Raw genomic sequence first — 12315 nt, forward strand, 5'->3', positions numbered from 1 at the left:
CTCCTGCAGTCCAACTGTCAGCAGGTCCGTCCTGGTCACCATGCTGACCTGTTCTTTGGCAGCAGAGCAAACTTGTTGGCGGCGCCTCCGCTCATCCTGCAGCGCCCTCTGCAGGCGGGTGACCTCTGACATTAGGAACTGAGTCAGTCCAGACTCTCCTGCGGTGTCTGAACACACAACCAGTCAGACTCTAAAACTTCGTACATGATACTTTGAAGTCATGTGGACTCTTACCGATCAGGATGCTGAAGGTCTTGTTGGGTTCTTTGCCGGTGATGCGGCTGTACAGCTGAGGATAATCCAGTTCCAGACTCTCCAGGAAGGCAGTGTAACCTTTGATCCCTGTTCTTTGCAAAATGTCCAGCAATGCTCCTGCAAGTCACAGACCAGAACAACATCTAAGTCCAGGGGCCTCATGTACAAAAGGCTGCTTACGCACAAAAACCTGGCGTCCGTCCGTCTCCACGAACACGTGCAGATGTATCAAAATTAACGTGAGCGTGGAAATGTGCGGTGCGTCACTCACAAATCCTGGCTGGTGTACGCACATTTCTACAGCTGTTGTTCCTCTGTATAGGTGATGCTGGGAACCATTAGAGTGAAAACACGAAGTCATCAGAGTGATGTGCACATCAGAGACACACTGATGAACATTTAACACACCCATGTGTTTGCAGTTATATGGGTGGATATAAAAGACGCTCAAAGTGATGCGTAAAATGGCACTAATAGTGGCTGTGTTAGCGTTGTTCCAGGACCTTAACAAATAGTGCAATCTGATGTGAGCGAGTATTCAGGGAACACAAGGATTTACTTCCAAATGACGGTAATTGGCTTATAAGCTGATTTCTTTTACCAAACTGTTCCTGGAGTTGTGTGCAGAACTGCAGTTGGCCCAGAGCGCAATACGGCGAAGAGCCAGGGGTTGTCTGTGCCCACACAGGTGATGACCACAGACACACTTCTGTTTCATCGTTGTTCATGTGAACTTGGTCCGATAATCATATTTTCTTCTGAGACAAGCAGCCTGTGTAACAAGACTGAATACATTCTGGACATCTGGTAAAATACCACACTGAGTGTTAAACATAATAAGAGCAATTTTTAGTCAACAAAATCTTTAAATTTTAATTGATTGGTTGCCATCAACAGATTGTTCTTCTGTAACTTTTTTGTTGACTATTCTAATGGCTCTCTTTTGTTGCAAATACGTGGTCTTAGTGGTCCTGTTTTAAGGATTACCACAGACGTCAGTACAGTAACTGAAGTGTGGTTGAATCACTGAGCAGTACAACATCCACAATGAGTTACAGTCACACAAATCTTCTACTCTGAATAAAATCCTTCTGCTTTTCCCGACTCTCTGTTATGTGATCTATGTGGGCTTTCCAGCTTAATTTCTCATCCGACACAACCCCACGAAACTTAACTTCATTAACTCTTTCAATACAATAGCCCCATCAACGGTCATTTTTACATCATCACTCTTCCTCAGATCACCAAAACTCCTGCCGTTTGTTTTGTCCTGGTTCCTGGTTCCAGACTCAGACTGTGGTTCACTCACTTTTTATAAATCACCACGTGTGCCTTCAAACTGTTGCTTTAAGTTCTGTTTTTATGTGTATGACGATCAACATGGGTCCCTGAACGCCTCTTTGATCACTCAGTGTGACATCACAGCTGAAGTCCAGAATGCTGGGTGTGGCCTTTGACCTACAGATTAGTGCTGACTGAGAAGGTAACTCTGCAGTGAGTCTCTCCATGCATTCAGTGGGTTTGGAACAGTTCGGAGTTCGTGTGTCAGACCGTGAACCGGGACGAGGAGCTCAGACCACGTCAGTCCCTCTTGCGGGGCGGCAAAGTTAACCTGCTGTTCAGTTCATCATCAAAGCACCAAATTTGTCAAATTTTAATTAACTAATGAAGAAGAAGAAGGGCTTTTATTGTCATTGTACAATAAAATTACAGTTAGACACAATCCAACCACTAGGGGGAGTAAAAAGCCACTTATATCATTATCACAGTGTGCCTGAAAAAGTTACACTGTAGCTGTGCTGTTATGCTGTTTCTGAGGGTGTGTAATGGGAGTGATCATTTCTCTGCACTGATTGTGGACCCGCTGGTTCTGATTTAGAAGCAGCACCTCTGTCAAAGCCATTTAAAGATGTCATTCATGACTACCAGGACTGTCTGTTTTTGCAGGCAAGACAAGAGAATCATCTGCCGTTTAATTCACACAGCAGTTTTTTTTTTTCATTCCTCATAACATGCCATTTCCATGGGACAGCGAACAAAGGTTCTCTGGTGTGGACTGTGGGAGAACTTTTCCCATAGCCACGTTCTCCTGCTGCAGGGGAAACATTTTCCTGCTGCAACGTGCCATGCAGTGAGTGCTCCAGGTGCAAGTTTGGTAGAGGAGACCAGGGCCATTATCCCCCAGAAAATGTTTAAATTTATAACTCTCTGAAACACCAGTTCCTGCATTTTGAAGACCAAATTTTGTGAAGTAGTATGTTGCATAACTAAACAATCAGGTAACAGCTCAAAAAACAGTTTTAATAACACTAACCCAAATCGGATCGAATCAAATCGAAATAATCAATTCTGTATCTTAAGAATTGTTATTGATTTGATTCTTGAAATTTGACTGATGATACCCAGCCATAGTTGGGAAGTCCAAGTCCCCCAGTTGATTTGTCCCTGCATAGAAGTGCATGATTTGCCCTGGGCTTCACCAGCCCAGATGAAAGAGGACATAATATCATTTAAAGCAGAGAAAAAGGATTTGGGAAGGAGGATGGGAAGGCATTGAAAAACATACAAGTATCTTGGTAACATGTTCACTGTTATAATTTGTATGCTGCCCACTACGGATAAGGCAGGTAATTCCATCTTTGTAAGTTGGACTTGACCGTTGCTGTTCGCAAAGTGATATTTTGTTCACGCATTGTTCTTAAGGATCGAGAAATATTGATGCGCAGGTATTTAAATCCATTTTTAACTCTATAGCAGATGACTGCAGGTCAATGGTTAATTTGTTAATTGGGAGGTATTCACTTTTTGAAGTGTTTAATTTATATCCAGATAAGTCACTAAAGTTGTCTAATAACTTTAGAATGTGTGGGATGCTTGTCAATGAGTCTCTCACATAAAGGAACAGATCATCTGCATATAGTGACACTTGATGTTTAATGCTGGAGAGCTTGATTAGATTTGGAATGTCAGTGTGGTTTGGTAACCTCACAGTGCAATTAAAAACCAAACTCAGTCATCTGATCCACACTGCTATGAAGGTGATGGGACGGAAGGAGTATCAGGGCCTGCAGTCTTTATATGACTCAGGTGTTCTCAGGGGAGCTCAGTGGATCCTGACTGACTCGTCACATATCCTCTATAAAGAATACGAACTGCATTCGGGTAATCGGTATAGAGTTCCATTTTAAAATCTAAATAAGATTGCATAAGGCAGCAGAACTGTGTGATGGCTCTGTGGTACTTATGGTTACGGGATGTGTGCAATATGGAGGGCAGTATTGTCTGATATATTGTTAGTTTGCTGTGTCATATTTGTTGTGTGGGCCGCTGAAGAGGAGGTACTGCTGCCCCACCACCACCAGATGGCGCCCTGCTTGGAGTGCGGGCTCCAAGCAGGAGAGGGCATCGGAGCCGCTGGAGGTGACAGCTGTCATCTATCAACACCAGCTGTCACCCATCACCACCACTACAAAGACCGGACTGCAACTCCACCTCCTCGCCGAGAAATCAGCTACCATTCAGGTAACTTTCTCTGCTGACTCAAAACATTGAGTAATAATCTGTACTTCTTTGCAGCCGTTTTCCTGTGGTGTGTCCTTATCTGTGGGATTGGCGTTTGGTGTGATCAGCGACGGCTTCGCTTCACACTCCAACCAGATAAGTGGTTAGACAGGAGCTGCACGAGTGTGTGATTGGAGGTGGAGGTGCTCCCTCCTAACTAAACACTGACTGTGGGATTACTGAGTGTGCGAACTCACACTCAGGTCTCTGTTTTCTGCCAGCAGTACCGGGTCTGACTGCTGAAGACAGCGGCCACCTGGGGCGCGGGGCTTGGCGGCTCCGGTGTTCTTCAGCTCCGTTGGTGGTGAAAGCTGTGTGGGGATCCGGCTCTTCTCTCGCCAGGCGTCTTCTATCGTCGAGCCTGCCCACACGTCACCTGGTGTATGATTGACAGTCCACCATATTGTTATTGTCTGTACGTCGTTGTGCGATTCACAACATTAAATTGTTACTTTTGGCTTATCCATTGTCCGTTCATTAACGCCCCCTGTTGTGGGTCCGTGCCACGACACTTTCACAACAGGATTTCTCGGCCAGCGTCATGGATCCCGAGGGGCGTCAACCATCGCTTGAACAGCCAATGGAAGAGCAAAAGGTGCACAGGTGCCAGCAGGAGGCGTGTTGGGTGAGCTGCAGCACATCTTAACCGCCTTTACCGCTCGGTTGGACTTAGTTACCGAGCAGAGCAGTGTTCTCAATCGTAGGATGGAGGCTCTCACTGCCCAGGTGGAAGCGCGTGCTCAGGGTTCTGCTGCAGCACCTCCTCCTGCTGACCGTGTGCCAGAAACAGACATTCCACTGGTCGTTCAACGAACCCCCCCACCTTCCCCTGAAGCATACATAAGCCCTCTGGAGCCGTACGGAGGCTGTGTGGAGACGTGCGCGGACTTCTTGATGCAGTGCTCGCTCATCTTTTCACAGCGTCCCATCATGTACGCAGCAGACGCCAGCCGGGTGGCTTATGTGATCAATTTGCTTCGAGGAGAGGCACGCGCCTGGGCTACAGCGCTTTGGGAGCAGAATTCACGGCTCCTAACGGTTTATACTGAGTTTGTGAGGGAGTTCCGACAGGTGTTCGACACGGCAGGGGCGTCGGAGCGCAGCGAAGTATGCAGTCGACTTCCGCATCGCGGCAGCGCGAGCCGGCTGGAATGCTGTTGCGCTCCGTGCCGCCTTTGTAAACGGACTGTCTCTGGTCCTTAAGGAGCACCTGGTGGCGAAGGACGAGCCGCAGGATTTAGATGGGCTTATCGACGTGGTTATACGGTTAGACAACCGATTAACGGAACACCGACGGGAGCGAGACGAGGGGTGTGGCCAGGCACAAGCCGTCCCTCTTCCTCCCGGGTCCGAAAGGAAGCCGACTTCCCCACGCTCCACTGCCAGGGCTCTCCACGTGACAACAGCTCCCCCTGCTGACGTTGCTATGGAAACGAGCAGGGCCAAAAAACGATCAGATCAGAGACAAAGGAGGCTGATCCGTGGAGAGTGTTTTCTCTGCAGCTCTACCGAGCACACACAGAGAGAATGCCCCAAACGGTCAAAACAGCAGCACTCGTCCTTAGAGACTGGGCTAAGGGTGGGTCACAACACCCACGTGGGGAAACCCCGATGATCTGCATGAATCCCAGTCACGATCCTGAGTGGGGATATAACCCTTCATGCCCCAGCACTGGTGGACACGGGGTCGGAGGGGAATCTGCTGGATAGCAGATGGGCAAAGGAGGTTGGGCTCCCTCTAGTGGCCTTACCGTCACCATTGTCGGTGCGGGCGCTAGATGGCACCCTTCTTCCACTGATCACACACCAGACACAGCCAGTGACATTGGTGGTGTCTGGGAATCACAGGGAGGAGATTGTGTTTTATGTAACACCTTCTACCTCCTGAGTAATTTTGGGTTTTCCATGGGTACTAAAACACAATCCCCGGATTGATTGGCTGTCTGGGGCTGTGGTTCAGTGAAGCGAAACCTGCCACCGGGAGTGTTTAGGATCCTCGGTTCCACCCAGTGTGACAGCTAAGGAGGAGGTATTAGTCCCCCCCAATCTGGCGGCGGTGCCAGCCGAGTACCATGACCTTGCTGACGTCTTCAGCAAGGATCTGGCACTCACGCTGCCCCCGCACCGTCCGTACGATTGTGCCATTGATTTGATACCGGGCGCTGAGTACCGGTCCAGCAGGCTGTACAACCTCTCACGTCCGGAACGCGAATCAATGGAGACCTACATCCGGGACTCGTTAGCTGCCGGGTTGTCTTCATTGGCTTCCTGTTAATTCTAGAATAGAATTTAAAATTCTTCTTCTTACTTATAAGGTTTTGAATAATCAGGTCCCATCTTATCTTAGGGACCTCGTAGTACCATATCACCACAATAGAGCGCTTCGCTCTCAGACTGCAGGCTTACTTGTAGTTCCTAGGGTTTGTAAGAGTAGAATGGGAGGCAGAGCCTTCAGCTTTCAGGCTCCTCTCCTGTGGAACCAGCTCCCAATTCAGATCAGGGAGACAGACACCCTCTCTACTTTTAAGATTAGGCTTAAAACTTTCCTTTTTGCTAAAGCTTATAGTTAGGGCTGGATCAGGTGACCCTGAACCATCCCTTAGTTATGCTGCTATAGACGTAGACTGCTGGGGGGTTCCCATGATGCACTGTTTCTTTCTCTTTTTGCTCTGTATGCACCACTCTGCATTTAATCATTAGTGATCGATCTCTGCTCCCCTCCACAGCATGTCCTTTTCCTGGTTCTCTCCCTCAGCCCCAACCAGTCCCAGCAGAGGACTGCCCCTCCCTGAGCCTGGTTCTGCTGGAGGTTTCTTCCTGTTAAAAGGGAGTTTTTCCTTCCCACTGTAGCCAAGTGCTTGCTCACAGGGGGTCGTTTTGACCGTTGGGGTTTTAAATAATTATTGTATGGCCTTGCCTTACAATATAAAGCGCCTTGGGGCAACTGTTTGTTGTGATTTGGCGCTATATAAAAAAAAAATTGAATTGAATTGAATTGATCCCTTGCTTGCCTCTACTGGTGGTTGGCTCTCACTGCGGTATTGTATCACTTCCTGTTCCGGAGCACAGCGGTGTTTTTCTGTATCTGTTAGCTGTTTAATCTGCGCAGTTAGATTGATCTAGTTATCTAGATTACGATTTGTTTCCCAGTGTAATCTTTACGTGCCTTAACTAAAGCACTCCTTCTGCTGAATCACCTCTAAATTATTTACACATTATTCACTTTGCGTGTTTTTAGGAATCCGCTAGGTTAGCGTAGCTACTAGCTCTTAGCCGATTTAGCATGGTGGCTTCTCCTGTCTCTCCCGCACTTTTCTGCTCTGGGTGTGAAATGTTTAGTTATTCCTCGGCCTCCTTTAGCAGTAACGGTACTTGTAATAAGTGTAGCTTATTCGTAGCTTTGGAGGCCAGGCTGGGCGAATTGGAGACTCGGCTCCGCACCGTGGAAAATTCTACAGCTAGCCAGGCCCCTGTAGTCGGTGCGGACCAAGGTAGCTTAGCCGCCGTTAGTTCCCCCCTGGCAGATCCCGAGCAGCCGGGAAAGCAGGCTGACTGGGTGACTGTGAGGAGGAAGCGTAGCCCTAAACAGAAGCCCCGTGTACACCGCCAACCCGTTCACATCTCTAACCGTTTTTCCCCACTCGACGACACACCCGCCGAGGATCAAACTCTGGTTATTGGCGACTCTGTTTTGAGAAATGTGAAGTTAGCAACACCAGCAACCATAGTCAATTGTCTTCCGGGGGCCAGAGCAGGCGACATTGAAGGAAATTTGAAACTGCTGGCTAAGGCTAAGCGTAAATTTGGTAAGATTGTAATTCACGTCGGCAGTAATGACACCCGGTTACGCCAATCGGAGGTCACTAAAATTAACATTAAATCGGTGTGTAACTTTGCAAAAACAATGTCGGACTCTGTAGTTTTCTCTGGGCCCCTCCCCAATCAGGACCGGGAGTGACATGTTTAGCCGCATGTTCTCCTTGAATTGCTGGCTGTCTGAGTGGTGTCCAAAAATGAGGTGGGCTTCATAGATAATTGGCAAAGCTTCTGGGGAAAACCTGGTCTTGTTAGGAGAGACGGCATCCATCCCACTTTGGATGGAGCAGCTCTCATTTCTAGAAATCTGGCCAATTTTCTTAAATCTTCCAAACCGTGACTATCCAGGGTTGGGACCAGGAAGCAGAGTTGTAGTCTTACACACCTCTCTGCAGCTTCTCTCCCCCTGCCATCCCCTCATTACCCCATCCCCGTAGAGACGGTGCGTGCTCCCAGACCACCAATAACCAGCAAAAATCTATTTAAGCATAAAAATTCAAAAAGAAAAAATAATATAGCACCTTCAACTGCACCACAGACTAAAACAGTTAAATGTGGTCTATTAAACATTAGCTCTCTCTCTTCTAAGTCCCTGTTGGTAAATGATATAATAATTGATCAACATATTAATTTATTCTGCCTAACAGAAACCTGGTTACAGCAGGATGAATATGTTAGTTTAAATGAGTCAACACCCCCGAGTCACACTAACTGTCAGAATGCTCGTAGCACGGGCCGAGGAGGAGGATTAGCAGCAATCTTCCATTCCAGCTTATTAATGAATCAAAAACCCAGACAGAGCTTTAATTCATTTGAAAGCTTGTCTCTTAGTCTTGTCCATCCAAATTGGAAGTCCCAAAAAACAGTTTTATTTGTTATTATCTATCGTCCACCTGGTCGTTACTGTGAGTTTCTCTGTGAATTTTCAGACCTTTTGTCTGACTTAGTGCTTAGCTCAGATAAGATAATTATAGTGGGTGATTTTAACATCCACACAGATGCTGAGAATGACAGCCTCAACACTGCATTTAATCTACTATTAGACTCTATTGGCTTTGCTCAAAAAGTAAATGAGTCCACCCACCACTTTAATCATATCTTAGATCTTGTTCTGACTTATGGTATGGAAATAGAAGAATTAACAGTATTCCCTGAAAACTCCCTTCTGTCTGATCATTTCTTAATAACATTTACATTTACTCTGATGGACTACCCAGCAGTGGGGAATAAGTTTCATTACACTAGAAGTCTTTCAGAAAGCGCTGTAACTAGGTTTAAGGATATGATTCCTTCTTTATGTTCTCTAATGCCATATACCAACACAGTGCAGAGTAGCTACCTAAACTCTGTAAGGGAGATAGATGATCTCGTCAATAGTTTTACATCCTCATTGAAGACAACTTTGGATGCTGTAGCTCCTCTAAAAAAGAGAGCTTTAAATCAGAAGTGCCTGACTCCGTGGTATAACTCACAAACTCGTAGCTTAAAGCAGATAACCCGTAAGTTGGAGAGGAAATGGCGTCTCACTAATTTAGAAGATCTTCACTTAGCCTGGAAAAAGAGTCTGTTGCTCTATAAAAAAGCCCTCCGTAAAGCTAGGACATCTTTCTACTCATCACTAATTGAAGAAAATAAGAACAACCCCAGGTTTCTTTTCAGCACTGTAGCCAGGCTGACAAAGAGTCAGAGCTCTATTGAGCTGAGTATTCCATTAACTTTAACTAGTAATGACTTCATGACTTTCTTTGCTAACAAAATTTAACTATTAGAGAAAAAATTACTCATAACCATCCCAAAGACGTATCGTTATCTTTGGCTGCTTTCAGTGATGCCGGTATTTGGTTAGACTCTTTCTCTCCGATTGTTCTGTCTGAGTTATTTTCATTAGTTACTTCATCCAAACCATCAACATGTTTATTAGACCCCATTCCTACCAGGCTGCTCAAGGAAGCCCTACCATTATTTAATGCTTCGATCTTAAATATGATCAATCTATCTTTGTTAGTTGGCTATGTACCACAGGCTTTTAAGGTGGCAGTAATTAAACCATTACTTAAAAAGCCATCACTTGACCCAGCTATCTTAGCTAATTATAGGCCAATCTCCAACCTTCCTTTTCTCTCAAAAATTCTTGAAAGGGTAGTTGTAAAACAGCTAACTGATCATCTGCAGAGGAATGGTCTATTTGAAGAGTTTCAGTCAGGTTTTAGAATTCATCATAGTACAGAAACAGCATTAGTGAAGGTTACAAATGATCTTCTTATGGCCTCGGACAGTGGACTCGTCTCTGTGCTTGTTCTGTTGGACCTCAGTGCTGCTTTTGATACTGTTGACCATAAAATTTTATTACAGAGATTAGAGCATGCCATAGGTATTAAAGGCACTGCGCTGTGGTGGTTTGAATCATATTTGTCTAATAGATTACAATTTGTTCATGTAAATGGGGAATCTTCTTCACAGACTAAAGTTAATTATGGAGTTCCACAAGGTTCTGTGCTAGGACCAATTTTATTCACTTTATACATGCTTCCCTTAGGCAGTATTATTAGACGGTATTGCTTAAATTTTCATTGTTACGCAGATGATACCCAGCTTTATCTATCCATGAAGCCAGAGGACACACACCAATTAGCTAAACTGCAGGATTGTCTTACAGACATAAAGACATGGATGACCTCTAATTTCCTGCTTTTAAACTCAGATAAAACTGAAGTTATTGTACTTGGCCCCACAAATCTTAGAAACATGGTGTCTAACCAGATCCTTACTCTGGATGGCATTACCCTGACCTCTAGTAATACTGTGAGAAATCTTGGAGTCATTTTGGTCAGGATATGTCATTCAAAGCGCATATTAAACAAATATGTAGGACTGCTTTTTTGCATTTACGCAATATCTCTAAAATCAGAAAGGTCTTGTCTCAGAGTGATGCTGAAAAACTAATTCATGCATTTATTTCCTCTAGGCTGGACTATTGTAATTCATTATTATCAGGTTGTCCTAAAAGTTCCCTAAAAAGCCTTCAGTTAATTCAAAATGCTGCAGCTAGAGTACTGACGGGGACTAGAAGGAGAGAGCATATCTCACCCATATTGGCCTCTCTTCATTGGCTTCCTGTTAATTCTAGAATAGAATTTAAAATTCTTCTTCTTACTTATAAGGTTTTGAATAATCAGGTCCCATCTTATCTTAGGGACCTCGTAGTACCATATCACCCCAATAGAGCGCTTCGCTCTCAGACTGCAGGCTTACTTGTAGTTCCTAGGGTTTGTAAGAGTAGAATGGGAGGCAGAGCCTTCAGCTTTCAGGCTCCTCTCCTGTGGAACCAGCTCCCAATTCAGATCAGGGAGACAGACACCCTCTCTACTTTTAAGATTAGGCTTAAAACTTTCCTTTTTGCTAAAGCTTATAGTCAGGGCTGGATCAGGTGACCCTGAACCATCCCTTAGTTATGCTGCTATAGACGTAGACTGCTGGGGGGTTCCCATGATGCACCGTTTCTTTCTCTTTTTGCTCTGTATGCACCACTCTGCATTTAATCATTAGTGATCGATCTCTGCTCCCCTCCACAGCATGTCTTTTTCCTGGTTCTCTCCCTCAGCCCCAACCAGTCCCAGCAGAAGACTGCCCCTCCCTGAGCCTGGTTCTGCTGGAGGTTTCTTCCTGTTAAAAGGGAGTTTTTCCTTCCCACTGTAGCCAAGTGCTTGCTCACAGGGGGTCGTTTTGACCGTTGGGGTTTTACATAATTATTGTATGGCCTTGCCTTACAATATAAAGCGCCTTGGGGCAACTGTTTGTTGTGATTTGACGCTATATAAAAAAATTGATTGATTGATTGATTGATATGCTCTCTCCTTCTAGTCCCCGTCAGTACTCTAGCTGCAGCATTTTGAATTAACTGAAGGCTTTTTAGGGAACTTTTAGGACAACCTGATAATAATGAATTACAATAGTCCAGCCTAGAGGAAATAAATGCATGAATTAGTTTTTCAGCATCACTCTGAGACAAGACCTTTCTGATTTTAGAGATATTGCGTAAATGCAAAAAAGCAGTCCTACATATTTGTTTAATATGCGCTTTGAATGACATATCCTGATCAAAAATGACTCCAAGATTTCTCACAGTATTACTAGAGGTCAGGGTAATGCCATCCATTAGTTACTTCATCCAAACCATCAACATGTTTATTAGACCCCATTCCTACCAGGCTGCTCAAAGAAGCCCTACCATTATTTAATGCTTCGATCTTAAATATGATCAATCTATCTTTGTTAGTTGGCTATGTACCACAGGCTTTTAAGGTGGCAGTAATTAAACCATTACTTAAAAAGCCATCACTTGACCCAGCTATCTTAGCTAATTATAGGCCAATCTCCAACCTTCCTTTTCTCTCAAAAATTCTTGAAAGGGTAGTTGTAAAACAGCTAACTGATCATCTGCAGAGGAATGGTCTATTTGAAGAGTTTCAGTCAGGTTTTAGAATTCATCATAGTACAGAAACAGCATTAGTGAAGGTTACAAATGATCTTCTTATGGCCTCGGACAGTGGACTCATCTCTGTGCTTGTTCTGTTAGACCTCAGTGCTGCTTTTGATACTGTTGACCATAAAATTTTATTACAGAGATTAGAGCATGCCATAGGTATTAAAGGCACTGCGCTGCGGTGGTTTGAATCATATTTG

At 44.9% G+C, this 12315-nt stretch overlaps 1 protein-coding gene across 1 annotated transcript in view; it reads right to left on the minus strand.

Annotated features, from left to right (window-relative positions):
- The window catches only part of card9 (caspase recruitment domain family, member 9), a 62616-nt gene that overhangs the window by 36905 nt on the left and 13396 nt on the right, over positions 1–12315 (minus strand). Inside the window, exons 3-4 of the mRNA XM_034171429.1 lie at positions 235–372; positions 49–167 (exon numbers count right to left, since the gene is read on the minus strand). Of these exons, the coding sequence (XP_034027320.1) occupies positions 49–167; positions 235–372 (257 nt within the window). The remainder of the gene's footprint in view (positions 1–48; positions 168–234; positions 373–12315) is intronic.

This window comes from Thalassophryne amazonica, chromosome 5 (assembly GCF_902500255.1).
Source record: "Thalassophryne amazonica chromosome 5, fThaAma1.1, whole genome shotgun sequence".
NCBI lineage: Eukaryota > Metazoa > Chordata > Actinopteri > Batrachoidiformes > Batrachoididae > Thalassophryne > Thalassophryne amazonica.